This window comes from Bos javanicus, chromosome 1, assembly GCF_032452875.1.
Source record: "Bos javanicus breed banteng chromosome 1, ARS-OSU_banteng_1.0, whole genome shotgun sequence".
Classification (NCBI taxonomy): Eukaryota; Metazoa; Chordata; class Mammalia; order Artiodactyla; family Bovidae; genus Bos; species Bos javanicus.
Window position 1 is genome coordinate 108,146,889 of NC_083868.1, and position 26,114 is coordinate 108,173,002.

General features: G+C 38.4%; 1 protein-coding gene across 1 annotated transcript in view; it reads right to left on the reverse strand.

The window, feature by feature from the left end:
- IQCJ (IQ motif containing J) overlaps positions 1–26,114 on the reverse strand; it is a 252,176-nt gene that overhangs the window by 13,679 nt on the left and 212,383 nt on the right. Inside the window, exon 5 of the mRNA XM_061425798.1 lies at positions 21,932–22,044. Within this exon, the coding sequence (XP_061281782.1) occupies positions 21,932–22,044 (113 nt within the window). The remainder of the gene's footprint in view (positions 1–21,931; positions 22,045–26,114) is intronic.

The following is a 26,114-nucleotide window of genomic DNA, read 5'->3' on the forward strand; positions in this document are numbered from 1 at the left end:
GGTTCCCGGATAAGGTAACAAAGGCTTCAGGATGTTCACGCATGGTCTCACAGCCTTTTTTCAGAATAGGTGTTTTCCCTTCTGAGTTGGTACCAATCTGCACATGGGGAGCTTGGCTGGGAAATGGATCTGGAGTCATTCTTTCTATTAAAGAGGCCAGTGCAAATGGTCAAACAAGGAAGGAACTTCAAAGGTAATACTAGAATTTGTTGTAGCTTGTCTAGAAATGCAGCTACTTAACACAGGCTACCTCTACAAAATACCAAAACAACCAACCAAATAGGAAAAAAAAAATCTAATTATTAGCTATCATGTGATGCTTATGAAAGATTGCATAAGAGCTATTATTTTTAATTCATACAAATGGATATTGATTATGAACATCATCCTATGGTGCTGAGATTAACATCAGATGAGATAGTTATTGAGAAGATGCTCCTTTATTGGCAGAAAGGATAAAAGGGGGAAGCCATAGATGGGATGACAAAGTCTGTACAGCACAGTAAAGGTTGGTGTTTGTAGATTAGAGACCCTATCATATCCCATGATTCCCTAAAACTAACCTAAATGGAACTATGAGGCCAATATCCAGAAATCCATATATATTGTATAATATACCAATAAGCAAATACATTGAAAAAAACAAAACAGAAAATAGGTACCATGTTGCAGAGTAACCAGGAACATATTAAAAGATAGTCTGGGCTTCCCTGGTGGCTCAGATAGTAAAGAATCTGCCAGCAATGAATGAGACCCAGGTTCAATCCTTGGTTGGGAAGATCCCCTGGAGAAGGGAATGGCTACCTACTCCAGTATTCTTGTCTGGAGAATACCATGAACAAAGGAGACTGGCAGGCTACAGTTCATGAGGTTGCAAAGAGTCGGGCATGACTGAGCAACTAACACTTTTTCACACTTCAGTTATTTAACTAGTTTAAATATTAATATATTAATATATGTCCCATGTGTTGCTGAAAGCAATTTGACAAACACTAACCCATCAGTCCTCATAATACTTCAACTAAGTACGTACTATATCCAATGCTGAATTCATCTCTAAGTTTTTAGCAAATTAATTCCCCCCTCCCTTGATAGTTCTTTGATGCCCCTTTAAAAGTGTGTGTGCATTCTCAGTCACTCAGCCATGTCTGTTTCTTTTCAACCCCATGGACTGCAGTCTGCCAGGCTCCTCTGTCCATGGAATGTCCCCAGCAAGAATCTGGAATGAGTTGCCATTTCCTACTCCAGGGGCTATTTCCAACCCAGGGATCGAACTCGCATCTTTTGTAACTCCTGCATTGGCAGGCATATTCTTTACCACTGAGCCACCTGGGAAACCTTGTGGTCCTAATGACTTTATATTAAATGACTGGCAAACACAAAAGAGACATATTACTTATAATAAGGAATAAGTATTTGTCTCGGGGGCTTCCCTGGCAGTCCAGTGGTTAACATGCTATGTTGCCAATGCAGGGGGCGAGGGTTCGATCTTTTGTCAGGGAACTAAGATCCCACATGCCATATGGTGCAGACAGAAAGATCTTTTTTTTTTTTTTTTTTGATCAGCACAATAAAGGCAAGTAAAAAAATTTTTTTAAGTATTTGTCTCAGTTGATCAGCCAACTAACCAATACTCTGTTTAATTTGTGGTGGTGGTTTAGTCACTGAGTCGTGACTGATTCTTGCAATACCATGGACTGTAGCCCATCAGACTCCTCTGTCCATGGGATTTCCCAGGCAAGAATACTGGAGTGGGTTGCCATTTCCTTCTCTTGGGGATCTTTCTGACCCAGGGATCGAACTGCAGTCTGAATAGCAGGTAGATTCTTTACCGACTAAGCTACCAGGTTATAAATTCACTGTTCATACCTATATCTATGAAAAATATGAAAATATAAAGAATATAGCAATAAACCCCCATTATTCATCCTCAGATTTAACAAATATCAAATATCAACATTTTCCTATACTTCGTGTTTCTATCTGCATACTCCTCTCTCACTTTACCTTCCTCTTCTCCTTTGCCATTTCCTTCTCCCTCTCTCTCTCCCTCCTTCTCTCAGTTATTTTATGGAGAATCCCAAATATCAGTTCATTTCACCCCTAAAACTACAATATGCATCTCTAAAATAACATGGATGTTTTTCTCAAATAATTTTGGTCTATTATGTCATCATTGCACTTGAAAAAAGAAAAAATACTTTTCTTGTCTCTAATCATCGAATACCTATACATACTCAAATTTTCCTGATTCTCAGTTGGTATGTTTGAGTCAGGATTCAAACAAAGCCCACATACTGCACTTGTTTGATTTCATTTAATCTAGGGTAGTGTACATGAGTTCATGCTAAGTCACTTCAGTTCTATCTCTTTGAGACCCCATGGACTGTAGCACGCCAGGCTCCTCTGTCCATGGGATTCTCCAGGCAAGAATACTACTGGAATGGGTTGCCATGCCCTCCTCCAGGGGGTCTTCCCGACCCAGGGATTGAACTGGCATCTCTTATGTCTCTTGCATTGGCAGGCAGGTTCTTTACCACTAAGGCCACCTTGGAAGCCCAATCTAGAGTAGATCTCTCTTTATTTTTCTTTTTTCATCCCATTGATTTATGAAAGAACTTGAGTCAGTTGTCTGACAGAATATCACACATTCACAACTTTTCTGTTAGCTTTCTTCTGAGATCATTTAACTTATTTCTTCATCTGCCATCTTTCTTGTAAATGGAAATTAGCCACAAAGACTTGATTAGACTCAGATTTTACTATTTTCCCAGGGATATACCATAGGTAAAGTGAAGTGAAGTAAAAGTCGCTCAGTTGTGTCCGACTATTTTGTGACCCCATGGACTATAGAGTCCATGGAATTCTCCAGGCCAGAATAATGGAGCGGGTAGCCTTTCCCTTTTCCAGGGGATCTTCCCAACCCAGGGATCAAATCCAGGTCTTCAGCATTGCAGGTGGATTCTTTACTAGCTGAGCCACAAGGGAAGCCCATACCATAGGTGGTGCTGTGTAATTTGGGTGAATTAGGTCAAGAGGACTTGATCTTACTGCTGCTGAGATTGATCAATCAGTGGGATCAGGTGAGGACTGCCTGAAGCCTTGTTGGTATGATTACCCATCAACCTTTCATCTTGTGGCTTCATGAATTCATAAGCATTACCTAACTCTGTGGCTTTATTTGGGTTGCAAAACAGTGATTTCCTAATTATATCATTCTTTCCCTATTCATTGCTTGGAATTTTGTAAAGAAGAAATTTCCCTTTTTAGGTAGGTGCATCTGGTTGTCCAAAAATAAAGTTCATACTGGAAAAACAATATACAATTAATTCTTTCATATGATTCATAGTCTTCTACTTTTAGAGTGGAGTTGTTGCTCTAGTTATTGAAGTGGTGTCCAATAATGTCTCCTTCTATCTTTATAGTTTTATGACAACCCCTTGGTTTTAATGTATTTATTCTGTTTCCAATAATTGCATTCAATATCTCTTTCATGCCCAAATTGTCTCATGTTTGGCTCAGTATCCTTTGATAACTCTTCTGGTCTTTGGAATCTCCCCTGTGAATTCTACATATTTTTACCCCAAACCTGGAACCAGTCATTTCTCTAGTAATCCTGGTTCCCTTCAGAATGGTATAGTATTCTTTTTTACTGAGGTATAGTTTTTAAAATTAATTTTTATTGGAGTATAGTTGATTTACAGTGTTGTGTTAGTTTCTGCTTTAAAGCAAAGTGAGTCAGTCACACATACATATATATCAGAGTAAAACGGTTTTTGGAGATGACAATTTGAATAGCATGATGCTCATTTCTGTTGGGTTATTATTTCTTTTATGCCTCCTCACTGGACAGAACTAAGAAATACATAATTATAAAGAAAGATAAAACTTTAAGTTTATATTGCCATTACCAATTACATTTAATATGTAGGATTTTGCTTAGTATATTTGACTTTTATACTGAATTTCTTTTCTGATATCTGAAAATCTTTATTCCTTAAAATACTAAAATAATCACTAACTTGCATTCTGTAAATAACTATAACACTAAAAACAAGCAAAAAATATTTTGATATTATAATACCAGTATCACTAATGAGTGAAGTGTAAGATTTCTTTGCAGCTCTATATCTCCTCAGATAATATTCCCTTAAAGATTGTAAAAATACCCATGTTCTGAAATCACTTGAAATAATTCTTTCTCTGTGGTTATGGCACATACAATTAGATTCATTTGTTTTCATTAATTTTCAAATTTTAGACATTGCTTTATTTTCTTTTTTAATTTTATTCTCTGAATATATTTACATATTTCCAGGTTCAAAACCTTAAAACAAGATAAGTCAAAGAGGTTTCATTTTCACTACCCTCGGTCCACCATGTTCCCTGAATCCACATACAGGTGATCATTTTCATTAGTCATGTTAGTTTGCCAAGCTTATCCTTTCATCTCTTCTTGGCAAAGAAAAATATTCTGTACAGATATTTATTTATTACCACCCCTCCCCCGCTGTTCTTACATAAAAGGTAGCGTACTACATATGCCTCTCTGCTTCTTTCTTTTGTTTTCTCAATATATATACCAGAGATGCTTCACACTAATGAGTTAAATCTTCTGCATTCTTTTTTTATACAAGTGCCTGCTGTGTTATCCACCTTTTTCAGCTGTCTTCAGTGGGCAGATTATTCCAAATTACTTAGTCCCCATTGCCAGAGCCAACTTTCTTCTTCTTGGATCTGCAGGTAGAACATTAGTTTGATAAGTACAGCTCCATGCCCACAGGTACCAGTTATTCCCGTGTGGTTTCACTGGATGACGGCAGAATCTTTTCTCAACCTACTGCCCGGCCCTCTGGTACTTTAGTCCAGAGAAGTATAAAAAAGAGCACAGTGCGGACAGTGAATGCTACCAAGACTCTCTCTCTTATCCTCTATTTGAAGAAACGTTTCCAAACTGAAATATGCCGCCACCATTTACTAAAAAGAAGAGACATTAGTTTGCCAACAAAGGTCCGTATAGTCAAAACTACAGTCTTTCCAGTAGACATGTATGGATGTGAGGGTTGGACCATAGAGAAGGCTGAGTGCCAAAGAATTGATGCTTTTGAACTGTGGTATTGGAGAAGACTCTTGAGAGTCCCTTGGACAGCAAGGAGATCCAACCAGTCAATCTTAAAGGGAATCAATCCTGATTATTCATTGGAAGGACTTACACTGAAGCTGAAACTCCAATACTTTGGCTACCTGAGATGAAGAGGCAGCTCATCAGAAAAGACCCTGATGCTGGGAAATATTGAAGGCAAGAAGAGAAAGGGAAGACCAGCAACAAGATGGTTGGATGGCATCACCGACTCGATGGACATGAGTTTGAGCAAGCTCTGGGAGATGGTGAAGGACAGCAAAGCCTGGCTTGCTGCAGTCCACAGGGTCACAAAGAGTTGGGCATGACTGAGTGAACAGCACAAGTATCATTTCCTTCTTCCCTTGATGTTTTCTGAGAGTTGCAGCATCTAATGAATTCTCTCATTCAATCATTCAATAGAAATGTTTACTGAGCATCAACTATTTGGAAGGCTCTGGACATACATAAAAATAAAATTAGGCATGGTTTCTGCCCCCAAATGGTATTAATGGAGGATTCATGAAAAAGATATTCTGTTTGAAATAAATTCAACCACATACTGCTTATCAAATGATCATTTAAAATGACTCAGAAATGTGGAGAATAAATTTAGTAACTTACTTATCAGGGAAACATAAAAATAAGGTAGGAATAAAGAATATGAATATCTAATTAATTAATACAGTAACTCTTTGTATGATGTTGTGAAACTGCTGCACTCAATATGCCAGCAAATCTGGAAAACTCAGCAGTGGCCACAGGACTGGAAAAGGTCAGTTTTCATTCCAATCCCAAAGAAAGGCAATTCCAAAAGATGTTCAAACCAACTCACAATTACACTCATCACACACGCTAGCAAAAAATGATCAAAATTCTATAAACCAAGCTTCAACAGTACATGAACCTTGAACTTCCAGATGTTCAAGCTGGATTTAGAAATGGCAGGGGAACCAGAGATCAAATTGCCAATATCTGTTGGACCATTGCAAAAGCAAGAGAGTACCAGAAAAATATATACTTCTGCTTTATGGACTATGTCAAAGCCTTTGACTGTGTGGATCACAACAAACTGGAAAATTCTGAAAGAGATGGGAATACCAGACCACCTTACCTGCCTTCTGAGAAATCTGTATGCAGGTTAAGAAGCAACAGTTAAAACTGGGCATGGAACAACAGACTAGTTCCAAATCGGGAAAGGAGTATGTCAAGGCTGTAACTGTCACCCTGCTATTTAACTTATATGCAGAGTACATTATGTGAAATGCAGGGCTGGATGAAGCGCAAGCTAGAATCAAGATTTCTGGGAGAAATAGCAACAACCTCAGATACACAGATGACAGAAAGCAAAGAAGAACTAAAGAGCCTCTTGATGAAAGTAAAAGAGGAGAGTGAAAAAGTTGGCTTAAAGCTCAACATTCAGAAAACTAAGATCATGGCATCTGCTATATTTATATTTAATGATTTTTATATATAAAACATTTCAGTATCTCTTTTTTACTGATGTATTTTCCCATTTTTTAAATGGTTTCATCTTTAACATATGTCTTAAGTTCATTTGAAATTTTGGTATGTAATAGGAAGAGAAGCAATAGTCTTGTCTTATGCCAAGTAGTTAACCCACTACCTGAGCACCATTCACTGACCAGTTCCTTGTTTGTCACTGGTCTGTGACATGATCTTTATCACGTGTTAAAAATCTATCTGTTTGAATCTCTTTCTGTACTATTTTCCTGGTTACATTTATCAGTTCTAGGACCTGGTTCAGACTGTCTTAAATATTATGTTTTGGCCACCTGATGCAAAGAACCGACTCACTAGAAAAGACCCTGATGCTGGGAAAGATTGAAGGCAGGAGGAGAAGGGGACAACAGAGGATGAGATGGTTGGATGGCATCACTGACTCAATGCACATGAGTTTGAGCAAGCTCCGGGAGTTCGTGATGGACAAGGAAGCCTGGCGTGCTGCAGTCCATGGGGTTACAAGGAGTCGGACATGACTAAGTGACTGAACTGATATTCAGGAGTGGGACTGCAGGTTAGACAGCAGTTCACCAAAATATTAATAATGGTCAGTTCAGTTTAGTCACTCAGTCATGTCTGACTCCTTGCGACCCCATGAACTATAGCATGCCAGGCTTCCCTGTCCATCACCAACTACTGGAGCTTGCTCAGACTCATATGCATCAAGTCAGTGATGCCATCCAATCATCTAATCCTGTTAATAATGGCAGCCACTTTCTATTGGGTTAAGGGTGAGGAATATTTTTAAACTTCTGTGTATATTTTCTAAAATGAGCATAAATACATATTAAGAAGCAAATAGGCATTGCTATAAAATGAACAGAGTTTTATAATGTAATTTGGAATACTGTCATTTGAAATATGTTGATTGAAAAAAAAAGTAACCTGCCATTATTGGTAGGTTTCATTTATGTAGAAGCTTCATTTTCCAACAGTGTTAGATGAACTGGTGGTCACTGTATTTTGTTTTGAAATGCAAGTAGCTTCCTTCTTTCACTGACAAAATTTGGGTAAGTCATTCTTTACGAAGAGGCAAGACCTATTTTCTAGGAGTAAGCGTGTTCAAAGCTGTACTTTTTAGCGCTTGACACTGAACAGTTTCTGTGAACAACTATTACTCTAATGTATGGATGGTATATTATCACTTTTAAAATACACATAAATATGTATTTAAGGCACATATGTGGAAGCCTAAGTATTTGAAAATGATTCTGGTCCAAACAAAGGAAATCATTTATAACTTTTCCATGTAATTACCATCACAAGACTTAAACTTCAATCACATGAACAAAAGCTTCCCTGGATCCCAACACATTTTCCTGCCTTCTCTTCCTTCCAAAAATCATTAAAATGAAGTTCCAAAAGTATGTACTTCTCCTCTCTACTTCTAATTAGCCCACTCTTCAGTTTAGTTGGCAAATGTGACATTTGCATAACCAATACCTCTCTTTCAAAGAGAACTGTGATGTGGGTAAATTTGAAAGGTCTAAAAAAGGTTCTGTGACCTTCAGTAGGGTCCATCTGACCACTCAAACAGAAGCTGCCCAGCCACAAACCACCCACGTGTCAGACAGGGAGCTTCCTACACACAGCCTACGTGGATCACTCCTCTCTCATCCGTTTCCTGCTGAAACCAGTCAGAGGTGCTGTTCCAAGTGTGAAATGTGGGTACAAGCAGCAATTCACAGAGTGTGCACTGCTTTTTTTGTGTCTGTTGGTGGCACATCGGAAAATGGGTCTGGCACAGCTCATCCCTCACAAATGCTGAATGCCATCCCTGGGGACAGGAATATCATAAGCCCAGAAAAACACAGCTTTTAGCTGCTTGGTACTGAAAATTTCAGGCAAAATTCCAAAATCCCTCAAAGCTAATGTCGAATTGATAAAGTGCCAAAAACCCTCTCTGGCATTAAATTTCCACTCTTTATTTTCTCCCTTCAGGTGAACAGCTTGTGAAAATAATAATGTGATAATGCCACCCTGTGTTCCAAATATCTCGAAGCACCATCTTGTTAAGCACCATCAGCGTCCCTTTGAGACTAACGGGAATTGAGCCGACTTACTCATTTTACAGATCAGAAAACCCCACCGGAGATGGGTCAAATCGGGGCAATGGTCACGAGACTTACCACATAGGACCCAGGTCTGAATTTACTTCTCAAAACAAAGTCAAGTGTTGTAGGAAAGGACCTGAAAAGCCAGCATTTAAAAGGGCCAAAGCAGGTTTCACACAGGATGCTAGGTGGGATGGGGTAATAAGCTGGCAAAAGTGATCAAAACACTCCAGGGGGATAACAAGGCATAGTCTACGCACAGCAATAAGGCATAGTGTAGGCATGTGGCCAGTTGGAATCAGTGAGCTTGGCATGGGCCATGAGAAGATCAAATGTGGCATCAGGGGCATCTTACAACAGCAGGCAGAGTAGACTTCTTTTCTTTTTTTCAGTTCTTCTGAGCCCCCATCCCATATTTATAAATTCCACTGTTACAGGAATTACAGCAAGGAACAGGACTTTACCCTTCACTACAAAAGTAACTCCCTTTTCCTGCAGCCTAGCAATCTGGATTCAAACATAGGATCTAAACCAGTCCATGGGATGGCCCTGATAAGGACTCTGCATCTGGAGGGAGTATGTCAGAAGAGGGCACATTTTAGAGCTCCTTATGACCACTGCAGCACTCCAATCATGCTGTCACCATGCTTTCCCTCAGATGTGCCTTTGCCTGGAGTTCTGGCTGAACAATTTCCCTTAGTGCCTCTTTGTTTCCTGAGCCTGAGTCTCCAGTCTTCCTGCTAATTCAGGCAGAGAGTCGATATCTTTCTAATGAATTCGAATTCATTAGAATTCGAATTTTTAGCTGAAATTAACTAGGCTCAGATTCTGTAGTTTGCAACCTGGAAGACTGAAATAGGCAATGACTAATGCTAAAGAAAGGGCTTCCACAGTGGCTTAGATGGTAAAGAATCTGTCTGCAATGTGGGAGACCTGGGTTTGATTCCTGGATTAGGAAGATCCCTTGGAGAAGGAAATGGCAACCCACTCCAGTATTCTTGCCTGGAAAATCCCGTGGATGGAGGAGCTCATGGGGTTGCCAAGAGTCAGACACAACTGAAGTGACTTAGCATGCACATGCTTATTACAATGTAGCATAAATATACAATGAATAGTACAAACTCAGTTAATCAAAGACAGAGTCAAATTCGGGGCAGTACCAGCAGCAAGGCTGACTCAGTGTTGAGCCCCTGAGTCAATAGTCACAGCTTTGAAATTTCTCTCAATTAGAAAAAATACACATAACAACTGGGATAAAATCTTTAAGGGTCAATTATGCGGCTATAGCTACACAGGTCGAAAGGATGCAGGCAACAAAGTTCATTAGAGATTTGACAATAGTGAATAGAATTGTGGAATTTATTAGAGGTCAATAAATCCTAAATTTTTGTTTCTTTTCTTGCATTGAAGTATCTTCATGCTAGAGATAATGAAAAGATAAATTATAACTTGGGTTCAGCTTTTACCCCTTTAAACCAGTTTTCTTCTCAAATAGATCCAAGTAATGGAACCTACTCTCTCTCCTGGGTCTTTTTTCCCACCCTTGTATTTTTAATCCATTTCTCAATCTCCCCATTTTCTTACTCCTTCTCAAGAGAGTGGTTTCTTGGTGGCTCAGTGAGACATGGGTGATCAGTTTTTAGAATCAAACGTTAGCTTAAATGTGTACCTAATGTCTGTTGAGCAAAGAAATTATTCTTGTTTTCTCTTTTTAATGAGAAAACTGCACTGTCTCCTCTCCATGTTCAAGTTGAAAGAGACCTTAGAGATCATCTAGTCCAGTCACTACACACCCAAACCCACACGCCTTTCCACAATATAGAGTCCCCTTCCATAGCATTCATTCTATGCAGCCCATCCATTCTGTGCATGTATATTTCTGGTGACAAGCTTACTGTTTTAAGGGAAAGTCGATGTCATTGAATGACAGTTTCAAAGTTTAAAAAGTTGTTCTTATTTTAAGTAAAGAAACAAAATTATCAATGAAACTTTCACTAATTGCTCAGCACTAGGGTTCTTGGTGATCACATATCTGAAAACAAATTGCTTAGGAGTCAGAAAAATCTGGTTTCTCTTAACAGTTCCACTTTTGCAGCTGACCTGCTAGCTGACCTTAGGAAAACTGTCTCTCCTCTCCTGCATGACATGTCCTCAATTATGAAATAAGAGATGAGAAAAATATTGTATTTAAGATCATTGATTAAAATAATGCTTATAACAGAAAGCTATGACACACCACTAGACACATGTCCAGGCTAGCTCTGGTTCATCAGTTAACATGATTTTGGTAAGGCTATATAACCAGCTAAAAAGTTACCAATTTGTATTATTCCATCCACAATGATTACCTTCTCCACTGAGATATCAGAAAAAATCCTCATAGTTAATACTGAAGTCCAGATACAATGCCTACATTTATATTCGTCATAGTCCCCCCAAAAGTTAAATAAGGTCAGTTTGTATGACTTGCTGTAAGGTATTGAAACTTGATGTTCTTTTTCTAACTATTCTCAAATCACTAGTCTGAGTCTATCTTAGACTTTTATCTTAAAATATAAAGATATTTAGTAAGTCGTGCATGGTCAAAGGACGTGCTCTCTGTGCCAGCACCATGATCTGCCCAGTACAGTTCTATCAGTTCTGCTGCACCCAAATGAAACTCCGGGAGCAGAGATGTTTCCTGTGGTGCACAGGGGTCAGACGTCAAGCACCAGAAGTGTATGCTGGAGAAGCGTGTTACTGAGATAACGGCAGAGTGTTGCGTTCGAAATGGGTTTTCCATCAAGACAGGTCTTATTAATGGAGTCAGGTGCTGTGTAATGTACTGTGTCAAGTGCAGAAGTACAGATTAGATGGTGTCAAAGACACGAGTGAAATCTAAAAATACATATATATATATGACTCACTGACTCACTTTGCTGTACAACTGAAATTAACACAAAACTGTAAATCAATTATACTCCAGTAAAAAATTTTAAGAAGATACACATATGATGAGAATTAGGAGCATGGGAGAAGCTAGAGAAGATGGAAATGGCCTGAATCCATCCCAGGGACTGGCTGCCCGGATGTGTTTTACATGCTGTGGCTTGAGTTTACTTATGCAGCTTCGTATGGAGGGGATGGGATTTGAAAGACGAGTTACAGTGAGAAAAGCACGGTACAGACTTCTGTCTCTTTGGAGGATATTTCTGGTATTTTAGCTTCCCTTGGAATCTCTCTAAGCTCTGTTTAGTTTCCTGAAACAGTTCAGATTACTCCACAGTTTCTAGTAGTATTTAATATAAATCTCAAATCAGTTAGGTCATATCTACTTAGGTCCAATGTGTCCTGTAAAGTAGGAATGGCCCTTGTGAGTTACAAAAGAAAGAAAGAAGGTATATTAACAATAAAACATGGTAACTGAGGACAAAAATCACATGGTGGTAATCTCTATGCAGAAGCACCGACCCAGGGCACCTGATGTAATCTGAGCCCTGCCCTTACTCATTACAACAAGCCTAGAATCCATTTGGAACCAGTCAGGGTCCTGCTTTATTGAAATAATCCCTAAGAATACCCATTTTCCTCTAAAAAGCTACCTTTGGGAACTTAATATAGCACATTTCACTTGCAGGCTCTCCTTTCCTGAAACTGCTTCTGTTGGAACTGTAGCTGGGAGAGTTGCTTCTGGTTGGAAGGTGTGATGGAGACATGCAACAGCAATGCATCTGTGAGTACCTGGGATGGAAGAAGTATTTTGCAGAACCAACTCCTCTCTCTTATTGTCAAGAAAGGTTGAGATCAATAGAAAGAACTACCCTTGTCAGTCAGCTCCCCTTATGTTCAGATGCCCTGCAAAGCATCCTAACTAAGGTGATTTTCATTATGTAAGTGAAAGTGTTAGGTATTCAGTCGCAACCGACTGTGACTCCATGGACTGTAGCCCTCCTGGCTCCTCTGTCCATGGGAATCTCCAGGCAAGTCTATTGAAGTGGGTTGCCATTCCCTTCTCCAGGGGATCTTCCTGACCCAGGGATTGAACCCAGGTCTCCTGCATTGCAGGCATGTTCTAATACCATCTGAGCCACCAAGGAAACCTTCATTAAATAAATATGACCTAAAGTCCTTTGTAGCCAAAGGTTACAAAGCCTTTGCAAGGGTGGGTGCACCATAAAAAAAGAGATTCATGAGCATATTTTTACATTGGCAAGAAAAACAAAATGTCACTCAACTAAATTTAAGATTGTTCACACACATCTGCTACCACCAGAATGTTATAAAAAATCAAAAAAGAAAAAGAGAAAAAGAAATGAGAATAGTTCACAGTCTAAATAGCTCTGGACATTTTTCTATTGTTCAAATGACTTATGCTATTTCAACAATGATTGAAAGGCTATCAAAGCAGAAGCCAAAACATGTTTGTGGTCTGTCATGTAGCAACAATTTCTGGTTAAATAAATATACAGACAACCATATCTCAACTAGAAAATGTATATGTTAGATAGCTGTTGTTATAAATACATCACTAAAATGTGTGCAAAAACGCAAGAAATATAAAATGTTACATGTCAGACAATATCGTAAGTAAATCACATCCCTGAGAGATAGAGACAGAGAAAAGACTGCTAGAAAATATGTTTCTGAATCAGGTACATTTCCTCCCATTTCAGAGAATAAAGAAGGTACATCTTACAATATGAGCCTCAAATCTTCTAAATTAGAATATTACAGTCTAATTAACCAGAGCAATTTGTCCAAAGTCTACCACTGCAAGAAATGGATACAGTTTATCATAAAGCCACAATGAAAGTTTTAAAATCACAAAAGTGTGCTCAACAGTGTGTAAAAGGCTCTACTTATTCATCTCAAAAATCAAAGCATAATTATAAAATACAGGGAAATAAAACTCAAAGAACTAGAATCATAAATCTATCTTTAATTATTTTCAAAAATGAAGTTCTTTTAAACATTGACATCAATTAAAGAAATCATCAGTGGATCTATTAAGCAAAGCTGACAAAAATATATAACAAGAGCTCCTTAATATAAAACTAAGTCATGAGTCTCCAAAATTTTGCACCAAACACACTGTCAAAATGTTTAAGTGCCATTTATCCAAAAATCAAATGCCAAATTACTGGAGTTAAGAGTAACAGTAAATTTACTTGGAAGTTATAATAGAGAAATTAGTGATACTTGAATTAGCTGTTTAGTTAAGTAAGTTACATTTATAATGGTTTTTACATATGAGGAGAACTACTGAGGGAAATAAATTCCATATTACAATAATATAAATGGTAGCTTTATTAGACTTTAAAATAAATGCTTCTGCATATTGTTCCAAACCTCACTTAATTGTCCTGAGAAAAGATAATTATTTGTTAAATTGCCTTTTTATGACACTCTGTTCCCTTAGACAAATTTAAATAGTTAATCAAAATATCTATGGAGATGATTCTTCATAGCAATTCAAAGTATCATTTCTTCATTGGCTGTGTGATATAACAGCATCACAGAACTACACCTTTGACAGTTTTAATGAGGTTGTTATAAGATATTTTGAATAAACTATTTTTTAAATTTCTGGTTTGAACAGTTAAATTGGACTACTTTGAAACAAATTAAATACTTCAGAGATGCTAAAAGTACCTCTCCAGTGGTCCATATCTAATCATTTTATAAAAGGATCTGCCCTTTCCACTTACTGTTGGCTTTTACTGTATGTATTTTATACCAGTAAGTTTAAGTCATCAGATATACTCTATGAATGCCAACATTAGAATACCCAGACACTTTCTCTTTTGGTAAGTAAAATAAAATCTGCAATTTAAAAGTTTAAAACTGTCCTTTCAAACAAGTGTGAATCAGAAACAACTTTCCAAAGACAGCCTCGTATTTACAGAAGGCAACAAACTGTACATTTAGGGCTATTTAAGTAAGTATATAAAAATGCTATCCAAAGCAATTGTTTTGTACAACTGCAATTAATTTGTGATAAATTAAAACAAAAACTCAGATTATCAAAATCTAGTCATAGTTGACAGTTATCAACTGCTGCAATAAGAAAGCAATTCTTCAAATTAACACACTAACACTTTCTAATATTGTATTTTTAAATGGTTAACCCTGAATTTGAAATGTGATGAACACCATCACTTTTTATAGCTTAGACTGACTTGGTTAGAGTTTGGAGTTTCCTCTTTCTACCTGTAAAAATATGGTAAACCAAAAATAGATGATAGACATTTAGAAAACTTACACTGTCAGATTGCTTGCCCTGGTCACAGTCCCACGTCGTCCTTGTTCGCTGGCCAGACCTCTCCATGGTGCTGAAGAGCTACTCTTGCCCATTTGAGAGGAAAGAGTTGTTTAGTCAAACTGGCTTTGCAAGAAATCCATAAAGGACTGTCTGCGTTAGCAAGTGAAGTTATCTGAAGAATTTCTGTACCACATACTACAAACGAGATGCTTTGCTCTTCAGTTATCAACCACGATACTCAGGCAGCTCAAAGAAGATTTTGGAGCACAAATCCTCAAGTATTGACAAGAAAGAGGGAAAGCTCTTTGGGAGATGAAGTTTGCTGATTTTTGTCAATGTTCTTCAAATTTGGGGAAAAAAAGAGAGAGAGAGAGACTACAAGGCTATTTAGAGAACAGAGGATTCCAGAAAAGTTCTTGATCTTAATGCAGAAAACAAGCTTCCCATTAGTCCAAAGAAGCCAATTCGCTTCATCCTATCATTGCCTCTATTTTTTGATAAAAATATAATAAAATGAAATAAAGCTTAGAATTCCACGAGGCACTGCACACACTGTGTAAACAGGTATGCCTCTCTCTAGCCCCAGCCTCTGTCTGCTGAAGATTATGACAGCAGAAATCAGGCTCGTATGGCTTTCACAGATTATCTCTTTCTGAGGCTGAAACGTATAAAGAACCACATGACACCCAATGATGTCATCTCTAAAGCAGGTCACAGTTGCTGCTGTATGTACATGAAGTCCTTCTAGTGAAGTATTTGACATGGTGATTTTCTTGAAAATCTACTTGCATTAAACAGTGTGGTCTTCTATCAATATACTTAACCCTATCAATACCATAAAGAGAAAATCAATTTATTCCCCACATGTGAAGCAGAATTTCTGTTTAAATTAAGATCAGCTTCTGCTGCTCCTTTAGGTTGTAATTAACCCATGGTGAAGATAGCAAAGAAGGGATTTCCCCTCACAGAGATATGAAGGGAATGAGAGGACTTGCAGAGAGATAGAATCTACTTCCAAAACATCTCTCAGAATTTTTAGCAAGTTTTTTAAAATTATGTTGTAACATCAATCCATGAAAATTGCAAAATAAAAATTAAGGCAACTGTCCTCAATTCCAGACATTTTACTTGATGGAATTTAAAATTTCCCATAGACAAAAATTTTACTAACACTATCTCACAAAGGATTTGAATATGTTTTCAAATGTTGGTAGGAAACTTTTTTATTCACTATTTCTAGAAGTTTTTCAGCTTTGAATAAAGTAACAAGACTTTAGCTATACTATAAATTTTACATGTAACTGGTAATAAATTGTATACACAGATATTATTTTAAAGAAAGTGTAATAATGACAAATATCTATTTCTATTCTGTGTAGTGTAATATATTTTCTCTTTCTCAACTATGTAGTCACACATCATAATTTAGGGTTTTCAGTTATAGTTGACATTCTTGTCAACTAATAATTAAATCATCAAATATCTTTTCATGCCAACTAAGAGCTCTCAAGAGCTGGGAGAAGGCAATGGCACCCCCACTCCAGTACTGTTGCCTGGAAAATCCCATGGATGGAGGAGCCTGGTAGGCTACAGTCCATGGAGTTGCTAAGAGTCGGACATGACTGAGCGACTTCACTTTCACTTTTCACTTTCATGCATTGGAGAAGGAAATGGCAACCCACTCCAGTGTTGTTGTCTAGAGAATCCCAGGGACAGAGGAGCCTGGTGGGCTGCCGTCTATGGGGTCGCACAGAGTCGGACATGACTGATGCGACTTAGCAGCAGCAGCTAGAGCTCTCAAAGTCAAAGTGAAGAATAAATTGAAACTAATCTAATCAGTGCTTATTGAATGTATCCTCTTTTAATATAGACCAAAATGGATCAAACAACAGAAGCCTTCCTTGTTGAGCACTGTATTTATATTCTTGAGAAAGAAAAGAACCATAAATCTTAGAAAGAGAAAATAGAATTTTCAACACAATGAGTGCCCCTGGGAAAATTCTATTAAAACAATAGTTGGTGTTTTATTATAGAAACTATGAAAATTTGCCTAAGCACCTCCTCAAGGTACATCATTACAATACAAAAATATCGAGATGAAAATTAGAAAAAATATTGATCACCTGGATGATCATGTAAGTTTCTTAAATAAAATAGATTTTTTTTGCAATTTCTATAACTCAGTGTTTTCTATACTTCAATGATAATGAAAGTTACCTAGAATATTAAAATAAAAAATACAGAATTCCCAGATATTCTGATTCAAAATATCTACTGTGGTTATAGAATCTGTATTTTTTAAAGCTCTCAAAAATAATTCTTATTCAGAAAACTGCAATAATTAATAAATTACAAAGTATACAATTATCTAAGTGCAAGGGAAGTACAAAATTATTTATGATATTAATATTTGTCATAATAAAAGGCCAATTATTGCTGCATGAAGCATCCAATGTTGGAGGTTCCCTTCTTCCCATCTCCTCAGGTTTCTATGAGAAAGAAATTTCCTAAATACTACCAGTCTTTGACTTCTACCCTTTGATCCATTTCAGGAAGGTGGAAGGAGTTACTCTAATTGGAGGATTAGGCAAAGGTCCTGGCAACCAGCATCATTCTCCCTCTGCTTTTTAATGGGATCCACCTCTCTGCACAAGATCTGTGGGTGAGGTTGACAGTATTTAGTGCTTCCTGGGATTGGTAAGTTTCCCTAAAGCCACAGTTTAGTAGCAGAAGGCACTATGTCGGCAAGTCCTAAGTACACTCTCAAATCCAGCTTTGACAGGAAATAAAGCTCAGATTTCTACATCCCTCTGCCTGAATCGCTTGTCCTTCAAAATATGTTTCCAAATTAAAGGCAGAAAAGGAGCTATTTATTAACTCCCTAAAACCCCATCTCCTAATGCTGCTATGTTGTTGACTAGGCTTGGTCTTTGTAGCCAGTTAATGTAATAAGTTTTATATGTGAACCAATTGAGTAAATTTTGCATCATATAGCTCTGTGATAGAGACCTATTAAAAAAAAAAAAGGAGATGTCATGTGTAAAAGTTTAATTGGAAGTTTTCAAAATGCACTGTTCAATTTATACTATTATTGAGCCACTTAGAAACTCCAGTTCTTAGGATTTGATTCAATAAGTACTAACTCTAGTAGTGTTCCATGGATCAGCAATCCAATAAGATGTTACTTTTAAAGAGTTTCCTGGTCAAAGAAGTTTGGGAAACATGGAGACATGACTGCCTTCTTTAAATTCAAAATGTGTATTAGCTTATTAGTAAGGCCCCAATAAGTCCTGAAGTAAATAAATTGACTTATTTCACCTTTCATCCAATTAGCATCTATCAATATCCTATGAGACTAGTACTGCAGGTTTTACATTTTGGGAAATTCTGCTCTGGAAGATGTTTTAGCAGTCAGATTTTTGTACCTAAACCATCTATACAATTAATCACTGAAATGTTATTGAGGATCTCTTTTAAGTTGTCAGTACCTCTGTTAAAAGAATTGCCAACCCCTACTGGGGAATTATGTAAATTATGCAAGGGCAGAAGTTGTGTGTATTTAGGAGGTCATTTTTACCTCCAGTGCTAGGAAAGGCCCAGCACACAGTAGGCACTCAAATATTTGTTGAGTGAGTGAACAAACGCTATAGACTTAACCCAAGGATGTGAATAACTCCTCTTCCCCTCAAGATGTCTTATTTAGAGAAACTACATCCTAAAGAGTGACTTCCCTGGTGGCTCAGACAGTAAAGCGTCTGCCTACAATGCTGGAGACCTGGGTTCAATCCCTGGGTCAGGAAGATCTCCTGGAGAAGGAATTTCCAGTATTCTTGCCTGGAAAATCCCATGGATGGAGGAGCCTGGTAGGCTATAGTCCACGGACTGGCAAAGAGTCGGACATGACTGAGCAATTTCACTTTCGCTTTCAAAGAGTCTTAGGCCAATGAGCTATCCAGGAAAAAGAAAAAAGAATACATTAACAGACCTCACTCCAGTTCCACCACATCCAATTTCTCCTTGAATTCTAAAGCATCGCTCGATGTTCATCCAAAGAGTAAAATGCTGATTTGTGATGGTGAAACAGGTTTTGTAACAGAAGGTGCATCTGGTTCTAAACTAGGGATTCAACATTTTATCTCACCTAAGCTGTAGAATTAAGGAGAGGATCTTTATGAGGACAAATGCTGAGACTGGACTTGAGGTAAACTTCAAAAAGAACAAATTCTTTTTCAACTCTCTTTGTGTAAAATGAGGTACTTAATGCCTAGATTTTTGCATCTGTACTCCAAGGTCAATAACTTTTAGACTGCTTAGAAGGATTTATGATTTTACTATGGATGAATGAGTCAGTTATCAAATAAGGAATTGTCAATTTTGCATAGCATTCTGAACTCAGGAAATGTTCAATGTTAGCAGTTCTTAAAATAATTTTTTAATCCTCAAACTGAAACAACATGCTCACCTTTAAACCTAACAAGAAAAATGTCCACAAATCATTAAGTCAAAAGGATGATTTGGGAAAAGGAATCAGTATTACCAACCAATATTCAAATACATAAAGAAGAGAGTGTTTGTGGTATACAGATATTTTTTTTTGCTGGAGAGGATGTGGAGAAAAGGGAACCTTCCTACACTGTTGGTGGGAATGTAAATGTGTGCAGCCTCTAAGGAAAACAGTAAGGAGGTTCCTCAAAAAACTAAAAGTAGAGTTGCCACATGATCATGAAATCCCATTTCTGGGCATATATAGCAGAAAGCCATAATTCAAAAAGATACCTGTACACCAATGTTCACAGCAGCACTATTTATAATAACCAAATACGGAAACCACCTAAATGTCTGTTGACAGATGAATGGAAGGAACATGTGGTACATATATACAATGGAATATTACTCAGCCATAGAAAAGAACGAAATAATGCCATTTGCAACAATATGGATGAACCTGGAGATTATCATACTAAGTAAATCAGAAAGAGAAAGACCGATGCCGTATGGTATCACTTATACGTGAAATCTAAAATATGCCATAAATGAACTTAGGTATGAAATACAAACAGCTGCACTAACATAGAGACTTGTGGCTGCCAAGGGAGGCAGAGGGGAGAAGTCAAGGATTGGGGGTTTGGGGTTAGCAGATGCAAGCTATTATATGTAGAATGGAAAAACAACAAGGTCCTATTGTATAGCACAGGGAACTATATTCAATACAAATCATAATGCAAAAGAATATGAAAATGAATTATATATTTATAACTGAATCACTTTGCTATACAGTAGAAATTAATACAACATTGTAAACCAACTAAACTTCAATAAAGTAATTTATAGAAACATTATTTTTGTACAATTCCATTTTATTCATTCACATGGTCATATATGGTTATAAATCATATAATTTCTAAAAGTTTGAAAAAGAAAACACTTGTTCTCTAAGACCCTAGTTTGAAGAAGAGAAAAATGTATTTACTTCTATATCAAGAAGTCTTCTCTTTTTACATATGATTACTCTTGAGAAACATATATGCAGGTCAGGAAGCAACAGTTAGAACTGGACATGGAACAACAGACTGGTTCCAAGTGGGAAGAGGAGTACATCAAGGCTGTATATTATCACCCTGCCTGTTTAACTTATATGCAGAGTACATCATGAGAAACGCTGGGCTGGAGGAAGCACAAGCTGGAATCAAGATCGCCGGGAGAAATATCATAACCTCAGACATGTAGATGACACCACGCTTATGGCAGAAAGTGAAGAGGAACTAAAAAGCCTCTTGATGAAAGTGAAAGAGGAGAGTGAAAAAGTTGGCTTAAAGCTCAACATTCAGAAAATGAAGATCATGGCATCTGGTCCCATCACTTCATGGGAAATAGAAGGGGAAACAGTGGGAACAGTGGCTGACTTTATTTTTCAGGGCTCCAAAATCACTGCAGATAAAAGATGCTTACTCCTTGGAAGGAAAGTTATGACCAACCTAGATAGCATATTCAAAAGCAGAGACATTACTTTGCCAACAAAGGTCCATCTAGTCAAGGCTATGTTTTTCCAGTGGTCATGTATGGATGTGAGAGTTGGACTGTGAAGAAAGCTGAGTGCTGAAGAATTGATGCTTTTGAACTGTGATGTTGGAGAAGACTCTTGACAGTGCCTTAACTGCAAGGAGATCCAACCAGTCCATCCTAAAGGAGATCAGCCCTGGGATTTCTTTGAAAGGACTGATGCTAAAGCTGAAACTCCAGTACTTTGGCCACCTCATGCAAAGCATTGACTCAGTGGAAAAGACCCTGATGCTGGGAGGGATTAGGGGCAGGAGGAGAAGGGGACGACAGAGGATGAGATGGCTGGATGTCATCACCAACTCGATGGACATAAGTTTGAGTGAACTCCAGGAACTGGTGATGGACAGGGAGGTCTGGCGTGCTGCGATTCATGGGGTCGCAAAGAGTTGGACATGACTGAGCGACTGAACTGACTATATTCTCTGAACTAAAATTTGAAACAAAGAGATTGGCAAAAAAATTTGTGCTATTTCATGGTCTGAAAGACTAGATAGATAGAACTTGGGTGCTGAAATATTAGAATTCATGGAACCTAAATTTATAACAGCTGAGCATAATACTGTAACTTGTCCCTGACCTGGAAAATCTAGGTTATTAAATTATTAAGTAGCACAAGGCTTACATTCTCTATAATGTCACAGCCCTCAAGACTGTACTGGAAGTCCAGTCTTTTAGGGCCTGAGTTTCCTCCTAGAACAAGTGCAACTTTGTAAGAAGACTTTCTCCGTTTAGTTACTAGATTTTTCCTGATGTATTTAAAGCCTAGAGGTTGTAAATCTAAAAAAGGGTAATAAAACTTGAGGATAATTAAGCATATTTAATATAGGCACACTTGCCATGTCTGGCAGGCAGGCTCAGTGCTGGCTTTGGTGGTGTCCTTGGGGAGGTATGGTGGGTCACCTGGCTGCCTGTTATTGACTACTCAGCACTTACGCTGAACGCCAGGACCATTCCAGCAGCCCCATAAATATGAGGGCTCCACGGCTTTTCACCAGGACAATTAGGGTATCAGGGTCTTGAGTTGGTCTAGACCACTGTTCCTGAACCTGGTCAAGAATTACAAGAACTACAGAAACTGCTCAAGAATCACAAGAACTGTAATTGCTTCTGCCCAGGAGTGAAGTAGGGCCTCGTGGTGGTGGTGGTTGTGGGGGTGTGGGCAGCTGCTGGAAGGGCTGTTTCTGCACTGGCCTGCCTGAGAGGTGAGGCCAGGAAACCCTGTTCTCCCCAACACGCTGCAGAGTCTGCCATTTATTTTTCCTCAAGTCTGAAGTGAGTAGAATAATCTAGATTTTCTTTTCAAACCAGTCAATCCTAAAGAAAATCAACCCTAAATATTCACTGGAAGGACTGATGCTGAAGGTGAAGCTCTAATACTTTGGCCCCCTGATGCAAAGAGCTGACTCACTGCAAAAGACCCTGGTGCTGGGAAAGAATGAGGGCAGGAGGAGAAGAGGAGACAGAGGATGAGATGGTTGGATGGCATCATCAACTTACTGCACATGAGATTGAGCAAATTCTTGGAGATAGTGCAGGACAGGGAAGCTTGGCATGCTGCAGTCCAAGAGATCACGAAGAGTCAGACAAAACTGAGCAACTGAACAACAAAATTTTTCTTTTACTATGTATGTGGGTGTGATTTATCAAAAGAAACTCGTTTAGAGGCAAAAGTGCTTGCACCTGACATCAACTTTGAGCATTGAAAATTCGTTTTTAAAGGATCAATACTAAAATGAATGCATAATATATTACTTTTTAAAGTACAGCTCCAATCTCAAAACCTATACACATATACATATATACCCTGAACATATGAAAAAATATATATATATATACACACACACACTTTAGGGCACAATTTGATTCTCATGGATTCATCTGGTGAATTGAAAACAGGCTGCACGCAGCCCCGGCTCCCTCAGTGGGAATCAAGGCAAAACTGTCACCTGTGCTCTTCACAAGTTTTCCACAGTGTTTTGAAGGCATGGAGTGTTTTCAAGAGTGGGTTCAGAATTGACTAACATTTATTGAGAGACCTCAGGGCCCAGGTTCTGTGCTGTTTTACACATGCAGTGCCATTTAATCTTCACAGCAATAACAATCTATCTGTCTCTAAATCTATTATTTCCAATTGGCAGTTGAAGAAGGGCCTCTCAAGTGATAACCTTAGACTCAAAAGAAGTGGCAGAACTGCTATTTTAAGTCAGGTCCTCAGGTCCTCTTACCAAGCCAGGTCTCTATTCCCTGATCCACACTGCCCCCTACAGGCCAGACGGTAACAGTATGGGAACCAATAGGGGAAAGTGGGTGTGGCCAGGAAGGAAGGCCCAGGCAGAGGGAATCCCTTCAAAACAAATGGGACTCAGAATGTCTCCAAACAAGGAAAGATTTTTTTGTATTTATGCAGGGATATGCTATTGATTTTTTAAAAAGGTATAAACCTAATGCTTTACAAGGTACCATTCTATAGCTTCTTTCCATGATATCCTATTGCATAAATCACAGATTTCTTAAAACTGGGAACTAAAAAAATAAGTATTTGGTCACATGAATTTGCTTAAGAAAAAAAAAAAAAACACAAAGCATTTTCCAGTGTTGTCCTCTATGCAATAACTAATATTTTTATGGTTAAAAAAAGTTATTCTTTGCTTCTCACTTTGATACCCACAAGTTCCTTTTCTTAATAACAGCTGGTATTCAAAATTGTTATTTCTAAAACAAATTTTTCTGTTACCACATGATACACTGTGATAAAGGGCACTTAATATGCAAATTGCTAACATAACTTAATATTATCTTCCCTCCTGTTGCTCTTTAATTTGGCATTGAGCAGCTGAGGTTTGAGGTTTTAATCAAAGAGCATTGAATGAGGCAATTTATAAAATCAAATGAGCGTTCTTTTTTCAATTATTTCATTCACTGTTTATACCTACTCAATTGTAAAACAGCCCTAGAAATGCATTAATGCAATGATTATGTCTTTCACTGCTTGACCATGTCTAAATGAAGGCTTATTTTCAAGTGCTGCAATATAGTAGAACAGTAAAGCATGCAGGCTCCAGCCCAGTGAGTAACCCAAGGCAAGCTGGTTCTCTCTCAAAGTCTCATCTTCATCATCTGTAAAATGGAGATAATAACAGGACCTCCTTTATATGGTCATAGAGACGATTAAAGGAAATAATCCACAGAAAGCATTGGCGAAGTGCCTGGCATACAACAAGTGCTCAGTTCTTACTAAGATGGTGAATTTGAGAGCTCATACGGAAACATTACTGTCGCTGTTTAATTTACAGCCGAAACATTCTAAGAACTGTATTAACTACATGCTTGGCCAAAAGAGAACAGGAGCATGCAAAAGCATCATTCTCAGCTCAGCACAAGGACTACCCTGGATCAGGTTTCTGGCTTCCCATGTAGCACATGCCCAGAGGAGACAGCTAGGATGAACAGTAATTGCAGTTATTATAGGCATGGGGGCGGGTGAGCAGCTGGCAAGGCCCACAGGTTAGGCAAGAGCAGACTGGCCTCCAACTGAGGTTGTGTTAGAGGTTAGTAGAGGCGTAGAAGGAAACAGACCGCTGATCAGACTGGAGAAGACAGACAATGGTCTCGGCAGCAACAGTGACAGATCAAGCCCAGAGGAAGAGGACTGTGGTTCAGCAAGCAGAGAGGATCCAGCAGAAGTCAGGGGCCTGGGAAATCCCCTAGGGAGACACCTCACTGACAGAATTTGACTTGGACCAAAGGCTTCTAACCCTGAAGTTCCGAAGGACTTTCTGATTATTTGAAAAAAGCTCTTCTCTTTATGACAGGCTTAGCCAAGGTGAGCTGGGGGTCATCCTTATCCCGTCCATAAATTTGAGGTCTACTCATCAGAGGGTGATAAAACCAAGTCTTCCTATCTGCTCCCCTGATAGGGTTCATATATGAACCCAGTGGGTCTGGCAGGTCAGTCAAGGTAGAGCAAAGTCATTTTCTTTTCATGGGACTGTCACCAACAAAAGATGTGAGAATGAATGAATCTTTTTGAATGAAGCCTCAGCAAAGGGATAATCATGGAAGATAAAACAACCTTTAGTTATACCAGTTCCAAACAATGAAGCATAAAGTTTTAAACAATAATGGCTTTGGTATTTTACCTGCCTGACAAATGAGAGACTTGGCAATGTGCCAACATCTTATATTTTCATGTTTTATTCTGTATTTAGTGTCACACCATTGCCATCATCAATACCAAAGTTGTTCTCATGGTCAACATTAGAATTCTGGGCAGGATCTGCTTGCTTTCTGAAGCTAATTCCAGTAATGATTTTTGAAAGTCTGCTTTGATTTTCAGTGTTTGTAGGCAGTCAGGAGTGAGCCAGACTCCCACACAGGAAATAGAGTCATCTTTGTCCCATGGGCACAGAGCTAAGGCATGATGACATGGTGGTGGAGCAGGGTGCCACTCTCAATTCGGTCTGACACACCTTATGGGAAGCCAAATTGCTGGGCACACCAGAAAGGGAAAATCTCTGCTACTAAGAAACCTCAGGGCCCCTGGAGTCTAGGCTACATTAAATAAGGCGAAACCATTAGCAAAGCTGTGCAAAGATAGATGTAAACATAATGACCAACGAGGGGGAAGAACATGCATTTTAGGCACAAAAACACTTGAGGTGCTAGAATCAAAGCGATGCAGCAGCATAAATATAAAGCAAAGATAGATTCTTCCAGAATTTCAATAAGCCAAAAGGTTAACTATCCTAAAGCAATTCTAAAACCATCAGGGATTTCTAGACAGTTGCTATTGTCTGGAATTAGGGCTGAGAAAGCACGAAGGTGGTAGTAAACTCAAGCCTTTAACTCCGGGGCAGAGTGATTTCTCATACTCAGTTTCCATCACTCAGATGAAGGCTTCCGAGTCGTTTACTTTGTACCTTCTATTAACATTCACAGCGAAGGTATCCTAAACACTCAATTTTCACATTCTTTTTCACTGACAAATCAAGAATTAAATACAAACTTTGCTAAACGCAGACATTTTCCAAAGTGGTTCATGAGCGCCCTCTAGTGACGGTGAGGCCGGTTAAGACAACACATGCCCCCTACCAAAACTGTATTTAAAAAGTGCAGA